Raw genomic sequence first — 16,748 nt, 5'->3', positions numbered from 1 at the left:
AGAAAGGACAATCTAATGTTCTTGCTTATCTTTTTCCAAAACACATCACTGGTGGCTGAACCATGTAAGGTATCATCAATTCCCTCAGCTGCTCTGTTCAGGTAGTTTTGAAGTACAAAATACAAAGATACTGCTGCATTCTTTTATCTTGTTAGACAGATCATGCCAAACCAATCTTATTTCATTCTTTGATAAAGTGACTAAACTAGTAGACCAGCGAAATGCTGTAGACGTAGTATACTTAGACTTCAGGAAGGCATTGGATAAAGCAGACCACAACATACTCCCTGGTAAGCTAGAAAAAGGTGGAATGGACAACATCACCAACAGATGGATCTGTAGCTGGCTGGCAAATCATACTCAACGAGTAGTCCTCAACGGCACTACATCCACATGGAGAGAAGTAACCAGTGGGGTACTACGAGGTTCTGTCTGAAGCCCAGTACTCTTCAAGATCTTCATCAATGACTTAGATGAGAGAATTGAGGGGAACTCATCAAATTTGGAGATGACTAGCAGGAGTAGCCAACACCCCAAAGACAAACTCGGGATCCAAAAAGATCTTGACAAACTTGGGCTTTAGCCAACAAAATGAGTTTCAATGTGGAGAAAAGCAGAGTTTTACATTTAGGCAGAAAAAATCAAAGGTACAAGTACAGATTGGGCAAGACCTTGCTGAAAAACAGTAACTGTCAGAGGGACCTTGGAGTCCTAGTGGACGATCACTTGACCATGAGCCAGCAATGTGCAGCAGCAACCAAAAAAGCTAATACAATCCTGGGTTGCATAAATAGAGGCATAGAATCAAGATCATGTGAATTATGAGTTCCGCTTTATAAAACCCTAGTAAGACCACACCTGGAATACTGCAGCCAATTTTGCTCAGCATATCACAAAAAAGATGTTGAGAGTCTGGGGAAAAATTCAGAGAAGGGAAACTAATACGATTAAAGGCCTGAAGACTAAAACATATGAGGAACGGCTGCGGGACTTGGGTCTGGCTAGTCTAAAGAAAAGAAGAAATAGGGGAGACATGATAGCAGTGTTCCAGTATCTGAGGGGCTGTCACAAGGCAGAGGGGGCCAGGTTGTTTACCAGAGCATGAGAGGGCAGGACAAGAAACAACGGTTGGAAACTGATTAAAGAGGGAAGCAACCAGGAATTAAGGAGAAACTTCCTGACAGTGAGGCCAATCAACCAGTGGAACAGCTTGCCATCAGAAATCGTGGGCGCTCCACTGGACAGTCACTTGTCTGAAAAGGTATAATTCTCCTGCTTGAGCACAGGGCTGGACTAGAAGACCTCCAAGGTCCCTTCTATATTCTATTCTATTCTATTCTATTCTATTCTATTCTATTCTATTCTATTCTATTCTATTCTATTCTATTCTATTCTATTCTATTCTATTCTATTCTATTCTATTCTATTCTATTCTATTCTATTCTATTCTATTCTATTCTATTCTAACTGCTGGCTGATAAGTCCATACATTTTTAAGTTGATAAAGCTCAAAAGCACTGGTTTGCATACATCAAGTTGACCCTTGATGGCCAAAAATAATTCACATAGCTGCAAAACTGTCTCTCTCTCTCTGTGTGTGTTGGATTGCCCAATCAGGTTTGCCATTTTGTCTCTTTAGACGCCCACCCACTCACACGGACATCCCTATATATGTAAACACACACAAACACAAACAGGCTTACTTTCCCTTAATGCCAGGTCCATCATTGCATCTTGAGGCAAACTTGCAATTCATTTCCTCATTAAGAGTTGTAAAATATCAACGTGGGAGGGAGATTTCTTTTGTTTTTTGTTTTAACTGGCACGAAATGAACAAATATTTTGACACTGAGTTAATATTTTGCAAAAAAGACTTAATGACCCATCCTGCCACATGTTTACCCAGAAATAAGGCTCACTTTCAGGCTGGCAGCCGTAAATTCAGCCAAAATGGGCCAGTTTTATTTTTAGTTTCAATGTTTTATTCAGAGCAGAGCTGAAGCTGAAAAAAACCGGTGGGTTGCTTAAGGTGAGTGGAGAATTCCTCTGGGCAAGGCCGGCCTTGGAACAAGGTTCCTAATTTAATCTCAGCCGCCACGCTTCCCTGCTTGTTTTAGCATCGAAAACATGTCCCTTTGGCAAATTCAGGGGACTGTTTCCAAAGCATCACACTGAACTTAGGACTGAGTAGGATGCAGTTAATGATTTAAAACTTCCGCTGCTAAAGATTTGTTAAAAATTAAATACTGCAGGGGTTAGGATGAAAACCCACCAAACCCCACCCAGCCCCAGAGAAAATCAGAAATATTTAATTTATGACCCGTGTTTTATCCTAGCATACGTATCAGTTTTCCCTCTCTACTTTTCCCCACAACAACCCTGTAAAGTAGACTACACCGGGTGGAGCTGGAGCAAAGTCAAACCACGAGAGTCCATGGCTGAGGAGGGGAGGGTCCAAGGTGGGTGTCTCTGGTGTCAGGTGAGAACCTTAATCCTGATACCACCCAAAGACGGCATTTTATTCATTACAGGTAAATAAATAATTGCCATCTTACGACAATTGAGCCCCAAAAAATTTGTTGCCAAGCAAGTTAAGTGCGTTTTGCCTCATTTTGTGACCTTTCTTGCCACAGTTGTTAAGTGAATCCCTGCAGCTCTTAAGTTAGTCATACAGTTGTTAGGTGAATTTGGTTTCCCCATTGAGTTTGCTCGTCAGAAGGTTGCAAAAGGGGATCACATGACCCTGGGACACTGGAACGGTCATAAATATGAGTCAGTTGCCAAGTGTCTGAATTTTAATCACGTGATCGTGGGCATACTGTCTCTTTCCTTCCATCTTGTCCTTTCAGCAGTTCCAAGATGGCTCGAGACCCATTTGCAGTACTCAGCTGACCCCAAGGACACCTCCTGCCTGAGCAGGGGGTTGGACTAGATGACCTCCAAGGTCCCTTCCAACTTTACTACTACTATTAATACTACTATTAAATAAACCTCAAAGTGCCCTCAACGACACTCTAAAAGAATGCAAATGACCAGCTGTCTGCAAGAAGTATAAATCCTCCCATTCCCCACCACCCAGTCCGAGCTGAAGAAGCTTCTTGGATGAGAAGCGAAACGCCTTCAAGGAAAAACAAAGTCCAGTTGCCTCTTGAAAATGCACGTTTGAGACTCCACAGCAACGTTTTATACAAAGTTCCAGCCCAGGGGTAGGCAACCTTGGTTCTTTTATGACTCGTGGACTTCAACTCCCAGAATTCCTGAGCCAGCATGGCTGGCTCAGGAATTCTGGGAATTGAAGTCCACGAGTCATAAAAGAACCAAGGTTGCCTACCCCTGTTCCAGCCAATTGAGTAGCCAGCAACTTAATCCTCCGCCAACAGGGGGCACCAAAGAACAAAGTCCTTCCGGTGGTCGCTTTATGTAGAACTCTATGATGAGGAGAGAGCTTTTTTTTTTCCTGGACCCGGAAGCTAACTCAACCCACGTGGCGCCGAGGGCGGTAAAAGTTGCTGAAACCCCTGAATTTCTGGATTGAAGAAAGGAGCAGGTAAACGATGAGCGCATATTTAGGGCTTTGCCAAAAAGAAAAAGAAAAAAATGCCAGAAAAAGTGTTCGTAGGGTAGTATCTACGTTGCCGGTCATAGATTCCACGCTGGCTGGGCATTCTGGGAGTTGAAGTCCATGCATCTTAAAGGGGCCGAGATTGAAACATACTGATGTAAACCAAATTTCATTCTTCCTTCCCGAAATCCTTTTGGGTGTATCTTGAAACTCCCCTGACTCTGACTGAGGCCAGTGCAGCCTTGATGCCCTCTTTATGGCTCAGACTCCAGTTTTCATAATCCCCATATGCTGGGAAACATGGGCTTTGGTACTCCTGGCTGTGCTTGTATGCACCCAAGCCTGAGCTAATGTTCTCATGTAGTATTTTTTTGGCTTAAGGGCTCAGGTTGGCTAGGATGAGAGGCGGATTTTGTTTGTGTGTATATGTCTGTGCACTCGTGCACGCCTGCCTTTTTCACATCTTCCTTTCCATTCAATCTGTTCCTTTTCATCCCACCCCATCCCATCTGCTGTCCCAAAAGTGCTTTTTCCAAGGAGCAAGTGGACTTTCTAGATTTTTTTTCCTTTGAAAACGTTTCGCTTTTCATCCAGGAAGCTTCTTCAGTTCTGAACTGAACTGAACTGAAGAAGAACTGAATAAGCTTTTTGGATGAGAAGCAAAACGTTTTCAAAGGAAAAAAAAACACCAAGAAAGTCCAGTTGCCTTTTGGAAAAAAGGCACTTTTAGGGCAACCATAACCTGCATCAGGGGTCTTCAAACTTGGCCCTTTTATGACTTGTGGACTTCAGCTCCCGGAATTCTGGGAGCTGAAGTCCACAAGTCATAAAAGGGCCAAGTTTGAAGACCCCTGACCTGGATGATTGAGAATCTCCATAGAAATGTCCCCATCCTGTTTGGAAAGCAGAGAAGTCAATTTTTAAAAATGAATGTTTTTTATTTGTCAAATTTAGGACATGGCATTTTTGTCTACTTTGTTGTCAACTTGAATGTTTTAACTTTTAGTTCCCAGAATTTTAATGCATCTAACCTTTCAACAAAAGGGACGCGGTGGCTCAGTGGGTTAGGACGCTGAGCTTGTCGATCAGAAGGTCGGCAGTTTGGCGGGTCAAATCCCGAGTGCCGCGTAACAAAGTGAGCGCCTGTTACTCATCCCAGCTTCTGCCAACCTAGCAGTTCGAAAGCACATAAAAATGCAAGTAGAAAAATAGGGACCACTACGGTGGGAAGGTAACAGCGTTCCGTGCGCCTTTGGCGTCTAGTCATGCTGGCCACGTGACCACGGAGACGTCCTCGGACAAGCGCTGGCTCTTCGGCTTTGAAACGGAGATGAGCACCGGCCCCTAGAGTTGGAAACGACTAGCACGCATGTGCAGGGGAACCTTTACCTTTACCTTTACCTAACCTTTCAACTGTGTTATACTGTCATTTATGGTATTGTAAAGCGACCCAGAATTGCCTCATAGTGATATGGCCGGCATGTATATTAAATAATTAAATAAATAACAAGCATTCTTTCTTTCAGCTTTGGCCTGCAACAATCCTATTGGTGACCCCTGAATTCTTCTAATGATTTTTTTTTCATATCCCTTATTTATGGCATTAGAGACAAAACCGCAACTAACTATTTTTATTATTTCATTTTATTATTTTGAGGATGCCTTTAAGTCAGTTTTGATGCACGGCAACTGCCTGCAGTGGGTTTTTTGGCAATGTTCTTCACATGTGGTAGTCCTTGACTCTTCCTTAGGGCTGAGAGAGACTGACCGGTCCAGTCAGTGGCTTCTGCTGGTTGAGGAATTTTGCAGCTGAAGTTTGAAAGAGGTTGGGAATCCTCGATCTAGGCCAGGGTTCTCCAAACCTGGCAAAAAGTTTGGAGACCCCTGGCCTAGATCAAGGATTCCCAACCTTTTTCAAACTTGTGGCTGGGGCATTCTGGGAATTGAAATCCACAAGTCTTAAAGTTGACCACATTTGGAGACCCCAGAGCTAGGATATTATAGCATTGCGTATAATAATCCATTTCTTTTCCTAAGGTTACATATGAAGAAATAGAAGTGGTAGTAATGGACCCTCTACGTGTCTTTAACGCTGCTCTCCGGAAGGTAGCAAAGTTGCCCGTTGTCATTGGTCTTACCGCTCCTTTTAAGAGCACCCGCTACTTCTCCACGTGGAAAAAGCCGCCATTGTTGGAAGGTCAGCCTCCTGAGGAAGTAAGCAATGAAAAAGCCGTCGCTTGGCAGCCTAAAACGTCTAAGCTTCAGGAAACTGACCTGTTGAACGCCACACCCCGTCCCGGTGGGAAAAACCGCAAGGCCGATGCTCTTCGAAGTAAACCCTTCCCAAAATTCTACACCAAAGCTGTGCCGAGCACCACTAAGGAAGAATTTAGGAACCTGAGAAATGATGATTTTGTCTCCAAGCATAAAAAGCTGCAGAGAAGTCTTTATCTCCCAGAGAGGACCAAGGGCTCAGAGATCTTATTTGGGACAGCCCCCTGCTCCTTGGCCCTGGGAAGGTCCAAGCGGACATTTTTCCAGCTCTTCCTCAGAACGAGCCGAGACACAACATCTCCCGGGGCAGAAAAATTCTCCCAGTATGCCGAGGAGCGTGGGATCCCGGTGAAGAGGGTGCACAGGAAAGTGTTGGATGCCCTTTGCAAAGGGGGCGTCCATCAGGGGGTGTGTCTAGAAGCCTCCCCTCTTCGGCCCCTGGCGTGGCAGGAAGGGCCACTCCACCGAGCCCCGGTTGGCAAGGGGTCGCAGTGTATCTGGTTGGTTTTGGAGGGGATACACGATCCCATGAATTTGGGGGCGGTTCTGCGGACAGCGCACTTCCTAGGGGTTGACGGGATTGTGACGAGTGAAAGGAACAGGTGAGCTGCTCTTTTTTCAGGCTGGGAAAAGCAATATTTGTTGGAACAATATTCAACAAGAATGTTGAACAAAAAGAAGCCGGTTTGGTGAAGTGGTTAAGGTTCTGGTCTAAAAACCAGGAGACTGTGAGTTCTAGTTCCACCTTAGCCATGAAAACCAGCTCAGTTGCTTTGGGCCAATCACTAAGAGATGGTGAATTCTAAAAAGCCAGCTCGGTGACTTTGGGCCAGTCACCAGGAGACGGTGAATTCTAGTCCTGCCTTATGCATGAAAGCCAGCTGGGTGACTTTAGGCCAATCACCAGGAGACGGTGAATTCTAGTCCCCCCTTAGTCATGAAAGCCAGCTGGGTGACTTTGGGCCAATCACTAAGAGATAGTGAATTCTAGTCCTGCCTTAAATGAAAGCCAGCTGGGTGACTGGGCCAGTCACCAGGAGACGGTGAATTCTAGTCCCGCCTTAGTCATGAAAGCCAGCTGGGTGACTTTGGGCCAATCACCAGGAGACGGTGAATTCTAGTCCCACCTTAGCCTGAAAGCCAGCTCAGTGACTTTGGACCAGTCACTCTCTCAGCCCAACCCACCTTACAGGGGTGTTGTGGGAGAAAATAGGAGGAAGAAGGAGTATTAGGGATGTTTGCCCCCTTGAGTTACCTATAAAAGTAATAAAGGGGGGATAATAATGTAATAAATGAATAAATGGATGAATAAACATCCCCAGCATAGCAAGTCTGTGCTTGCTTTCTGTTCTGAGAGTGGCTGTCCCACAGAGATCCTGGGTTCAGGATGTCTGTTCCAAAGAGCAAGCTGAATCCATTACCTGTGTGGTGGCCTTTCAGATGCAGGTAGTCCTCTAAACTTCAGCTTTTCTATTTGCAGCTGCTCCCTGACGCCAGTCGTTAGCAAAGCCAGCTCGGGTGTCATGGAAGTTTTTGATGTATTTAGCACTGATGATGTTCAAGACCTTCTTAAGGTAAAATACTCCCGTTCCTAATAATTCGCAAGAACAACAAGCTTGAGTTTTTTATCTGCAGTGCCAAATAAGTGCTAAAAACAAACAGAACAAATAGTTTTAGGTGGCACCAATAAAATAATTACTGTATATGCAAATTAGAGAAAATAGACATTCCACTTTGTTTCCATCAGAAGAGATGAACTGCTCTGGGAACCACATAAGAGGAATTTAGAGAAATTGGGACAAGTTTAAACGACATCAGTGAAAATATTTGGAGGATTAGAAATTAAGTCAGGAGTGTCCAACCTTGGCAGTTTTATTTGAAGACCTGTGGACTTCAACTCCCAGAATTCTCCAGCCAGCCACGCAGACCTTTGGTGTAGTGGCTAAGATGCTGACCTATTTAGTTCTAGGTTGCTTCTTTCCTTGATGAGTTTCCATCCATTGTTTCTTGTCCTGCCTTCAGGTGCTTTGGAGAATAGCTTGACTCCCTCTTCTTTGTGGCAGCCCCTGAGATACTGGAACACTGCTATCATGTCCCCCCTCATCCTTCTCTTCATTAAACTAGACATACCCAATTCCAGCAACCGTTCCTTATACATTTTAGCCTCCAGTCCCCTAATCATCTTTGTTGCTCTTCTCTGTACTCTTTCTAGAGTCTCAACATCTTTTTTATAATATGGTGACCAAAACTGGATGCAGTATTCCAGGTGTGGCCTTACCAAGGCCTTGTAAAGTGGTACTAACACTTCACGTGATCTTGATTCTATCCTTCTGTTAATGCATGCTAGGAATGCATTGGCCTTTTTTGCAGCTGTGGCATACTGCTGGCTCCTTCTTAAGTGGTGGTCCACTAGTACATCTACCTCTTTAATCCAAGCCAGGGGTCTTCAAACTTGGCCCTTTTATGACTTGTGGACTTCAACTCCCAGAATTCCTCAGCCAGAAATAAGAAAGTAATATAGTACTTAAAATACATAACCCTCTTGAACTAGTATGCATTTATTTCCAATTTTTTCTGTTCTTTTTTACCCATAGTTAAACCTATGTTTAATCTTTAAATGTTCCATTTAATAAATCCAATCATCTAATCTTCTAACTCTGTTTCAAAACATTTGCATGCTTTTGAATTGCTAGGTTGGGAGGAGATGAGGCGAGGATGGGAACTCAACCCGTCACCTGGCGCTTGGGTCTCAAACCTTAGCTGCTGGCTTTCCATCTGATAAGCACAGCAGCTTACAGTATTTCTTCAATGCAGTAATAAAGGTGGGATGAAACTCTAATAAATAAATAAACAAGCCAATCTCAGCATGGCCAATTATACAGGGTGGAAGGTATTAAGTTGCCCATCTTTGACCGTTAGTTGTAGCTCAGTTGTTCCTCAATTCTGGCAGCTTGAAGATGCGTGGACTTCAATTCCCAGCATGCTACGTGGGGGGATTGAAGAGTTGAGAGTTTAAGTGCATGCATTTTAAAGATACCAAGATTGAGAAATACAGTACATACTGCTCCGGAGTACGGGTTGTTGTAATACAACACATGGACATGGGATGGCAGCATAGGGCCACAGTTGGAAACAATTTTTCTTCTCTTCCCCCCCCCTCTGGAAAATGGTGGCTAACAATACAGGTTAAATGCTGGTCTGGCTCCTTTGACATCTTTTCTCAGTGTGCCTTGCAGGAGAGTTTGTCTCGATGGAAACCATGGTGCAAATTCTCTTGCTTTGTTTTTTAACTGGGTCCCAAAATCTTGTTTTTTTGACTGGGTGATTGTTGGAAGACTGCCAGTTTCTGAGAAGAATCAGGAAGAAAGGCAAAGTCATAACTGGCCGGGGGATTCTGGGAGTTAATTCATTTATTTATTATTATTTTATGCCATCCAATTCCCATATAAGGTGACTCCGACAGGCTGGGGAATTCTGGGAGTTGAAGTCTACCCATCCTCAAGCATGCTGGCTGGGGAAGTCTGGGAGTTGAAGTCCACCCGTCTTCAAGTTGCTATGATTGAGAGACATTGGATTAGTCAATAGAAACCATTCTTATTTATTTATCTGTTTTTTTCCCTAGATTGATACCTATTTTATATAAGGCAGCATGCATAGCAACTTGACCAAAAACCAACCAGGATATTTTTTTCCTTATTCCCTCCAGGAAGCAAAAGAATTGAGCTTTGTGTATAGAAAGCAAAACGTTGCATAGGTTTGAAACTTTTTTTTTCCTCCTTCCTCTCCCAAGACAAAATCCGAAGAAGGTTGGGAAATCCTCGGGACGGTTGGCCACGGAAAGATTCCGGGAAACACTCCGGTTGTCACTTGCTCAAACTTTTGCTGGACCGAACCCACCATATTGTTACTCGGTAGGTAAATTTTTCCATGGAGTGGAGGTGGGGGGTGGGGGGGAAACGGGGAAAAACCATCCCTGCCACCCTCTGGGGTGGGAAATTCTTCTCTTGTTGGTTCAAATAGACGGGGCTCTTTCCATCTGCTTTCCAGCAGTCAGCAAAAGGAGATTCTTCCCGTTGAAAAATGTGACCCCAGCAGGGTAGAAGGGAGATTGGGAGACATGTCAGGAATCTGACGGTGTTTTCATCGTGGTCAGACTGTAAGGTGAAACTTAAAAGGGAGCCACCAATTGGCTGCTGAATCCTGGATGAATGGGAAACAGCATAGAGGAGTATTTTTCAATTCTCTCTTCTCTCCTCCTTCTCTCTCTCTCCTTCCTTTTCCTTCTCTCCTTTCTCTCCTTTCTCTTCTTTCCTTCCCCTACTCTCCTTGTTCCTTTCTCTTTTCCTTCCCTTTGTCTCCTCCCTCTCCCTCCCTCCCTCTTTCTTTCTTTCTTTCTTTCTTTCTTTCTTTCTTTCTTTCTTTCTTTCTTTCTTTCTTTCTTTCTTTCTTTCTTTCTTTCTTTCTTTCTTTCTTTTTCTTTCTTTCTTTTTTTCTTTCTTTCTTTCTTTCTTTCTTTCTTTCTTTCTTTCTTTCTTTCTTTCTTTCTTTCTTTCTTTCTTTCTTTCTTTCTTTCTTTCTTCTTTCTTTTCCTTCCTTCCTTCCTTCCTTCCTTCCTTCCTCCATTTCTCGCCTCCTTCCCTCCTGCTCTCTCCTTCCCTTTCTTTCCTTCTTCTTCTCTCCTCCTCCCTTTCATCTTTTCTTCCCTCTTCTCCTTCTATCTCCTTCTGTCCTTTTCCTTCTCTACTCCTTCCCTTCTTCTCCTTTTCTTCTCCTCTCCTCTTCTTCTTCTATTATCATCATCATCATCATCATCATCATCATCATCATCATCTTACCTGTCTTATCTATACAACTGAAAGTGGCAAACAAACTAATTCTCCTGTTTTCCCTACGATAACACCCCTGCGAGGTGGGTTGGGCCAAGAAGTTGATCTTTGAACAATACAATCACTGTTTCTAGAGTCATTTCCTTTATAACTAATTTTTCCAATCCCTTTTTCCTTGTGATTAGTTTTGGAGCTATTGTTTCAGAAAGACAATTTTATGTATTTATATATATATTTTTGTTCATTGCTGTAGCACATTCTTTTTAAATGTCCCTTCTACCTGCATCCTTTGGTCATCTAATTCTTAAAACAAATTCTTCCTCTGAGCCCAGCGCCGAAGGCAGAGGTCTGAATTGTAGCATCTGCTCTGGTTTCGCTGGGTGGCAGTTTAATTGCTAATCAATCGAAAGCTCTAATTAAACTTTCACTTGTCATGTTGGCCTAGTAACTCTGCTGAAGTGATCAGGGGAAGGAAAAGAGTTTCTGGTTTCAGGGTCTGCCATGATGGTAGATATTCTAGGGCTAGATGTGTGGAAAAAAAACTCTTTAATTCTTTCCTATAGTGTCAACTTCTGAAACAAGCCTGGCTGAAGCCATCTTTGTCATTCTACGTTGCCACGTAGGTTGCGGGGGAGGGGGGAAGGGGAAAGAAAATGAAAGTGTGCTAGATTTTATATACTTTATATCAGGGGTCTTCAAACTGGGCCCTTTGATGACTTGTGGACTTCAACTCCCAGAATTCCTCAGCCAGCATGCCTGGCTGAGGAATTCTGGGAGTTGAAGTCCACAAGTCATCAAAGGGCCCAGTTTGAAGACCCCGGCGTTATATAAACAACACCATTTCAATGATACTCATAGCCATCTTCAAAGGGAAACCATTTTGTGATGAGACCAGTTTTCCTCAGCCTCAGTCATTTTTAAGATGTGTGGATTTCAACTCCCAGAAATCCCCAGCCAGCCATTCCCTATGCAGGCTGGGGGGGTTCTGGGAGTTGAAGCCCATGCGTCTTCAAAGTGGCTGAGGCTGTGAAACAATGGGGTAGATCCAGAATAAACCAGGAGTTTGACTGAAAAAGATGTGGAGACTCTAGAAAGAGTACAGAGAAGAGCAGTAAAGATCGTTAGGAGGCTGGAGGCTAAAACATATGAAGGAATTGGGTATGTCTAGTTTAACGAAGAGAATGACTAGGGGTGACATGATAGCAGTCTTCCAATATTTGAGGGGCTGCCCCAAAGAAGAGGGAGTCAGGCTATTCTCCAAAGCACTTGAAAGCAGGACAAGAAGCAACGGAGGGAAACTAGTCAAGGAGAGAAGCAACCTAGAACTAAGGAGGAACTTCCTGACAGTTAGAACAACTAACCAGTGGAACAACCTGCCTCCAGAAGTTGTGGGTACCCCAGTACCTGAGGTTTTTAAGAGGAGACTGGACAGTCACTTGTCTGAAATGGTATAGGGTCTCCTGCCTGAGCAGGGAGTTGGACTAGATGACCTCCAAGGTCCCTTCCCACTCTGTTATTCTGTTCTGATTCCAGAGACGGTCATATCAAAAGTGTGTTTAGTGGTGAAGATGTTGGATCAGGAGTGGGGAGACATGGGTCCCATCCACAGACATTTGTGTGTGCTTTTTGCCTCTCTCTCTCTCAGCCCAGTAACTTGGAGGTCATGTAGTCCAACCCCCTGCTCGGGCAGGAAACCCTACACCATTTCAGGCAAATGGCTGTCCAGTCTCTTCTTAAAAACCTCCAGTGTTGGAGCATTCACCACCTCTGGAGGCAGGTTGTTCCACTGGTTAATTGTCCTCACTGTCAGGAAATTCCTCTATATAGTTCCAGGTTGCTTCTCTCCTTGGTTAGTTCCCATCCGTTGCTTCTTGTCCTGCCTTCAGGGGCTTTGGAGAATAGCTTGACGGTCCTATGTCACTTTTTTCCGTGCCGTTGTAACTACGAACGGTCACGAAATGAATGTCACTAAATGAAATCGAGGCCTACCTCTCTACCTGTGGACTGGGCTGGAAGAAAGTGGCTCAAAAACATCCAGTCATCCTCTATGGCTGGAGAGAGCCTCAAAGGTGGGTCTCCAGCTCCGTGTCCAACCTTCCCCGCTGCCCCACCAAGGACCTGGGTTCGAGAGGGAGGCGCCAGCCCAGAGGCCTCAAGGACCACAGCCTGGCTCTTTCTGCCCTGGCTTGGCCCCACCTCTTCAGAGCTGCCTTGCCGCTGGGCTCTCAAAAGAGAATGAAATGGGAGGAAGGTGTAGGTGCTAAAAAAATAAATAAATCCATTTTGAAACTCTAGATCTAAATTGCCATTCTTTTTCCTTTGGACGCATGCCTGCAGGGAATGAAGGTTACGGCCTATCTCCAGAGACAACAATGTTGTGCCACAGGATGTTGACCATCTCTCCCGGAAGAGATCTGGAATTTGGGGTAGAGTCCTTAAATGTGTCAGTGGCAGCCGGTAAGAGGATTTGCCTTCTCTCTATATGTGCCTTCTCACGCTGTGTTGTGTGTTTGGCTTCTCAGAGGGGGAAAAAAAGAGTTTGGAAATAGCTAACGTGTTTTCATATTTCCCTTCCTTCCTTCCCTCCCTCCCTCTTTATCTACTTCTTTCCTTCTCTCTGTCCACCTTCCTTCTTTCCTCCCTCCCTCTCCCTTTTTGCCCTCTTCCTTCTTTCCTTCTCTCCTCTTTCCTTCTTCCATTCCTCCCTCCCCTTTTTTATCCACCTTCCTTCCTTCTCTCTATCCACCTTCCCTCCTTCCTTCCTTCCTTCCTTCCTTCCTTCCTTCCTTCCTTCCTTCCTTCCTTCCTTCCTTCCTTCCTTCCTTCCTTCCTTCCTTCCCTCCTTTCTTCCTTCCTTCCTTCCTTCCCTCCCATTTTTTCTATCTTCCTTCCTTCCTTCCTTCCTTCCTTCCTTCCTTCCTTCCTTCCTTCCTTCCTTCCTTCCTTCCTTCCTTCCTTCCTTCCTTTTTTCTATTCTCCCTCCCTCTTTGTTTCCTTCTCTCAATCCATCTTCCTTCTTTCCTCCCTCCCTTCGTTCCCTCTACCTTCCCTTCTCTCCTCCTTCCTACCCTCCTTCCCTCCTTCTCTTTATCCACCTCTCCCCACATTTTTTTTCTATCCATCTATTCCTTCTCCCTATCCCTCCCATTTTTTCCTATACACCTTCTTTCCTTCTCTCTCTTTCCACCTTCCCTCTCTTCTTTCTCTTTGTCTACCTTCTTCTCTCTACCTCCCTCCCTCCCTTCTTTCTTTTTTTCCTTCCACCCCCTCCCTCTTTTTTTTTAAAAAAAAACATAACTCTTTTCAGGCATTCTTTTGCATGCCATATGCAACCAGAGAAATAACCACCCCAAAATTACTGCACCCGAAGGAGAAGGAGCAGACTCTACGGCCGTAAAAGACTGCAACCCAGAAAGTCAGCCAGCAAATATCCTGGCGTAGAATGAATTTCAGACAGCTGAAGAACTCTGCAGCTTAAGAGAGGAACACCTAAAACGGAGGCAGCCAGACCACTCCCATGTGTTTTTTTTTGTGCTTCATCTGCACTTTTGAATTTTAGCGGTGCCCGGAATCCTCTTTTGCAAAGTTTCTTTTTTTTTTAAAGTTATAAATTGATTTGCATTTTAATAAGTGAAATAAGTATTTTTTTTTTACTTTATTAAATTTATTATTTAAAACATTGGACACGGTACAAACGGACTGACATACCTTGTCTACAATATTCATATATGTATATGTACACATAAAATACACTTAAGATACAAATCAATTATATATAATACAATACTTAGAACAATCAACCCATCTGTAAATTCTAATAGAGACCTTCCTTTTGTTCCCGCCAAAGATAAAATTTATTCCAAATTTTGTAGTAACCTGATTGTAGTAACCTCTTTCGCAAAGTTTCAAGAGCGTCTTGTCCTGCCTGAAAACAATAAACACCTTCCTGCTATCCTAATGCCTAAAGTTTTGTCAAAGTAATCCACCCATTATTAGAAAAACCTCATTTGCCAGGTCAGGAAGAAGTCACCGCTTCCTAGTTTTTATAGCTCCGATCCTTTTGCAGGTCCGAAATTCAGAACGAAAACCGCTGGATGAAAGTCGGGAGGAAGTTTTATTTTGGGGCTGCAACCTCTCCTACACTGAAAAGCAGTCATTTAACCCTCTGGTTGTTTTTCATCTTTAAAAAATTTTAATCCGTAACCTCCCGGAGCGGATGGCATTTTTAAAACCTGGATTAAAAAAAATATCCAGCCTCTCCGTTTGTTCCTAGATTTTTTTTTGGGGGGGGGGGGACAGGATGATTGGAAGGACTTGCGATGCGTCCACTAGATGGTGGTGTGGTTGCGTGTTCATTAATTTCTCTCAGGAGAAAAAGGCGGAATCGGTTGTCGCAAGGCCTCGGAGCATTAATTCTCGTTGGCATGATGAAAATAAAGCCCATTTCTTTCTCTGTGGTGTCCTGGTCTGACTTTATATATTCCCTATGCACCCCATTACAAGCCAGTCCTATTGGGGGGAAAAAAGAAACCAAAAGAAAACTATGTTTTGCAATTAAAAGTTGCATCTTGCGCTGGTCCTTAGCAATGATTTCCAGTTAATAATGATGATGACAAAAAAAGTCTGGATAGTGGACGTGGCAGTGCCTGGAGACAGCAGAATAGACGAGAAAGAACTGGAGAAGATAACACAATACAAAGACCTACAAATAGAAATAGAAAGACTGTGGCAAAGGCAAGCAAGGTTAGTATCAATAGTAATAGGCGCCTTGGGTGCAATCCCAAAATAATTGAGCATCGCTTGAACACCATCATCGGCATTGACAAATTCACTATTAGTCAATTGCAAAAGGCGCCCTTACTAGGAACTGCTTCCATCCTGCGACAATATCTACAATACCATCAAACATCCACATCTGCCTATCCCAGGACTCGATAGCTAGACAAAAATGCCAAATCCAGTCTGAACATCTGGCTGACTGCGATTATTATTATTATTATTATTATTAATAATAATAATAATAATAATAATAATAATAATAAAAGTTGGAAGGGACCTTGGAGGTCATCCAGTCCAACCCCTTGCTCAGGCAGGAAGCCCTATACCATTTCAGACAAGTGGCTGGCCAGTCTCTTCTTAAAAACTTCCAGTGTTGGAGCATTCACCGCTTCTGGAGGCAGGTTGTTCCACTGGTTAATTGTTCGAACTGTCAGGAAGTTTCCCCTTAGTTCTAGGTTGCTTCTCTCCTTGACGAGTTTCCATCCGTTGCTTCTTGTCCTACCTTCAGGCACTTTGGAGAACAGCTTGACTCCCTCTTCTTTGGGGCAGCCCCTGAGATAGTGGAAAACTGCTATCATGTCCCCCCTCGTCCTTCTCTTCATTAAACTAGACATTCCCAATTCCAGCAACCGTTCTTCATATATTTCAGCCTCCAGTCCCCTGATCAAGCAGACCGTCTCCTCCCCCACCCCCACCCTGCAAAATAGAGGCTGCTCAGTTTCCTCCTTGTTTTGGGCATGGTGGTGAAAGTACAGGCAGTCCTCGGCTTATGACTACAATGGGGCCCGGAATTTCCATCGCATATAACGATGGTCATAACTTGAGAAATCCAGATGACTCACCCGATTTTATGAGATTTTTTTTTGCAACTGGTCGTAAAGTGAATGCCGTGGTTATTAAACACATTTATTCCTTTAAAACATTTATCTCATAACCAACTTTGAACGGACCTCCAATTGTCCGCAGGGAGCTTGGAAACTTGCAAAAAGTATCATCGTTTGCAGCTATGCGACTGCAGGATGCTGCAAATGGCTGTAAGTGTGGGCTGGCTGCCATGTACCAAAATGCAATCGCATAAGTTTGTGTGTGTGTGTGTGTGTGTGTGTGTGTGTGTGTGAGAGAGAGAGAGAGAGAGAGAGAGAGAGAGAGAGAGAGAGAGAGAGAGAGAGAGAGAGAGAGAGAGAGAGAGACTTCCAGCTTAAATATCTAAATAAAAGTCCAGGATTATTTTCATTTCTGAAAAGCATACTGTTTGTTGAATATATTGTCCCTTCCAACTCAGTTATTTTAAGATTCTGTAAGGGTCT

The 16,748-nt window shown here is 43.8% G+C and overlaps 1 protein-coding gene across 2 annotated transcripts; it reads left to right on the top strand.

Annotated features, from left to right (window-relative positions):
* Positions 1 to 3,464: 3,464 nt before the first annotated feature.
* On the top strand, positions 3,465 to 15,105 carry MRM1 (mitochondrial rRNA methyltransferase 1). 2 transcript variants are annotated; one of them, XM_081314387.1, is made up of 6 exons: positions 3,465 to 3,547; positions 5,600 to 6,438; positions 7,317 to 7,410; positions 9,627 to 9,747; positions 13,000 to 13,119; positions 13,970 to 15,105. In XM_081314387.1, the coding sequence occupies exons 2-6, from the start codon at positions 5,630 to 5,632 to the stop codon at positions 14,101 to 14,103; spliced, it is 1,278 nt and encodes a 425-aa protein (XP_081170513.1). In that variant the 5' UTR covers positions 3,465 to 3,547; positions 5,600 to 5,629; the 3' UTR covers positions 14,104 to 15,105. The 2 variants fall into 2 exon arrangements, with proteins under 2 accessions (XP_081170513.1, XP_081170514.1); XM_081314388.1 differs by lacking the exon at positions 3,465 to 3,547 and having other exon boundaries at positions 5,455 to 6,438.
* The last annotated feature ends 1,643 nt before the right edge of the window (positions 15,106 to 16,748 follow it).

The sequence above is a fragment of the Vipera berus genome, assembly GCF_964194415.1.
Source record: "Vipera berus genome assembly, chromosome: 1".
Lineage (NCBI taxonomy): Eukaryota > Metazoa > Chordata > Lepidosauria > Squamata > Viperidae > Vipera > Vipera berus.
The sequence above is the reverse complement of the archived record's forward strand: the minus strand, read 5'-3'. Positions and strand labels throughout refer to the sequence as shown.

Coding starts and splice junctions, on each gene's coding strand:
- MRM1 (XM_081314387.1), top strand. CDS start 5,630: ATGGACCCTCTACGTGTCTTTAACGCTGCTCTCCGGAAGGTAGCAAAG. Junction 6,439..7,316: donor GTGACGAGTGAAAGGAACAG/GTGAGCTGCTCT, acceptor TTCTATTTGCAG/CTGCTCCCTGACGCCAGTCG. Junction 7,411..9,626: donor ATGTTCAAGACCTTCTTAAG/GTAAAATACTCC, acceptor TCCTCTCCCAAG/ACAAAATCCGAAGAAGGTTG.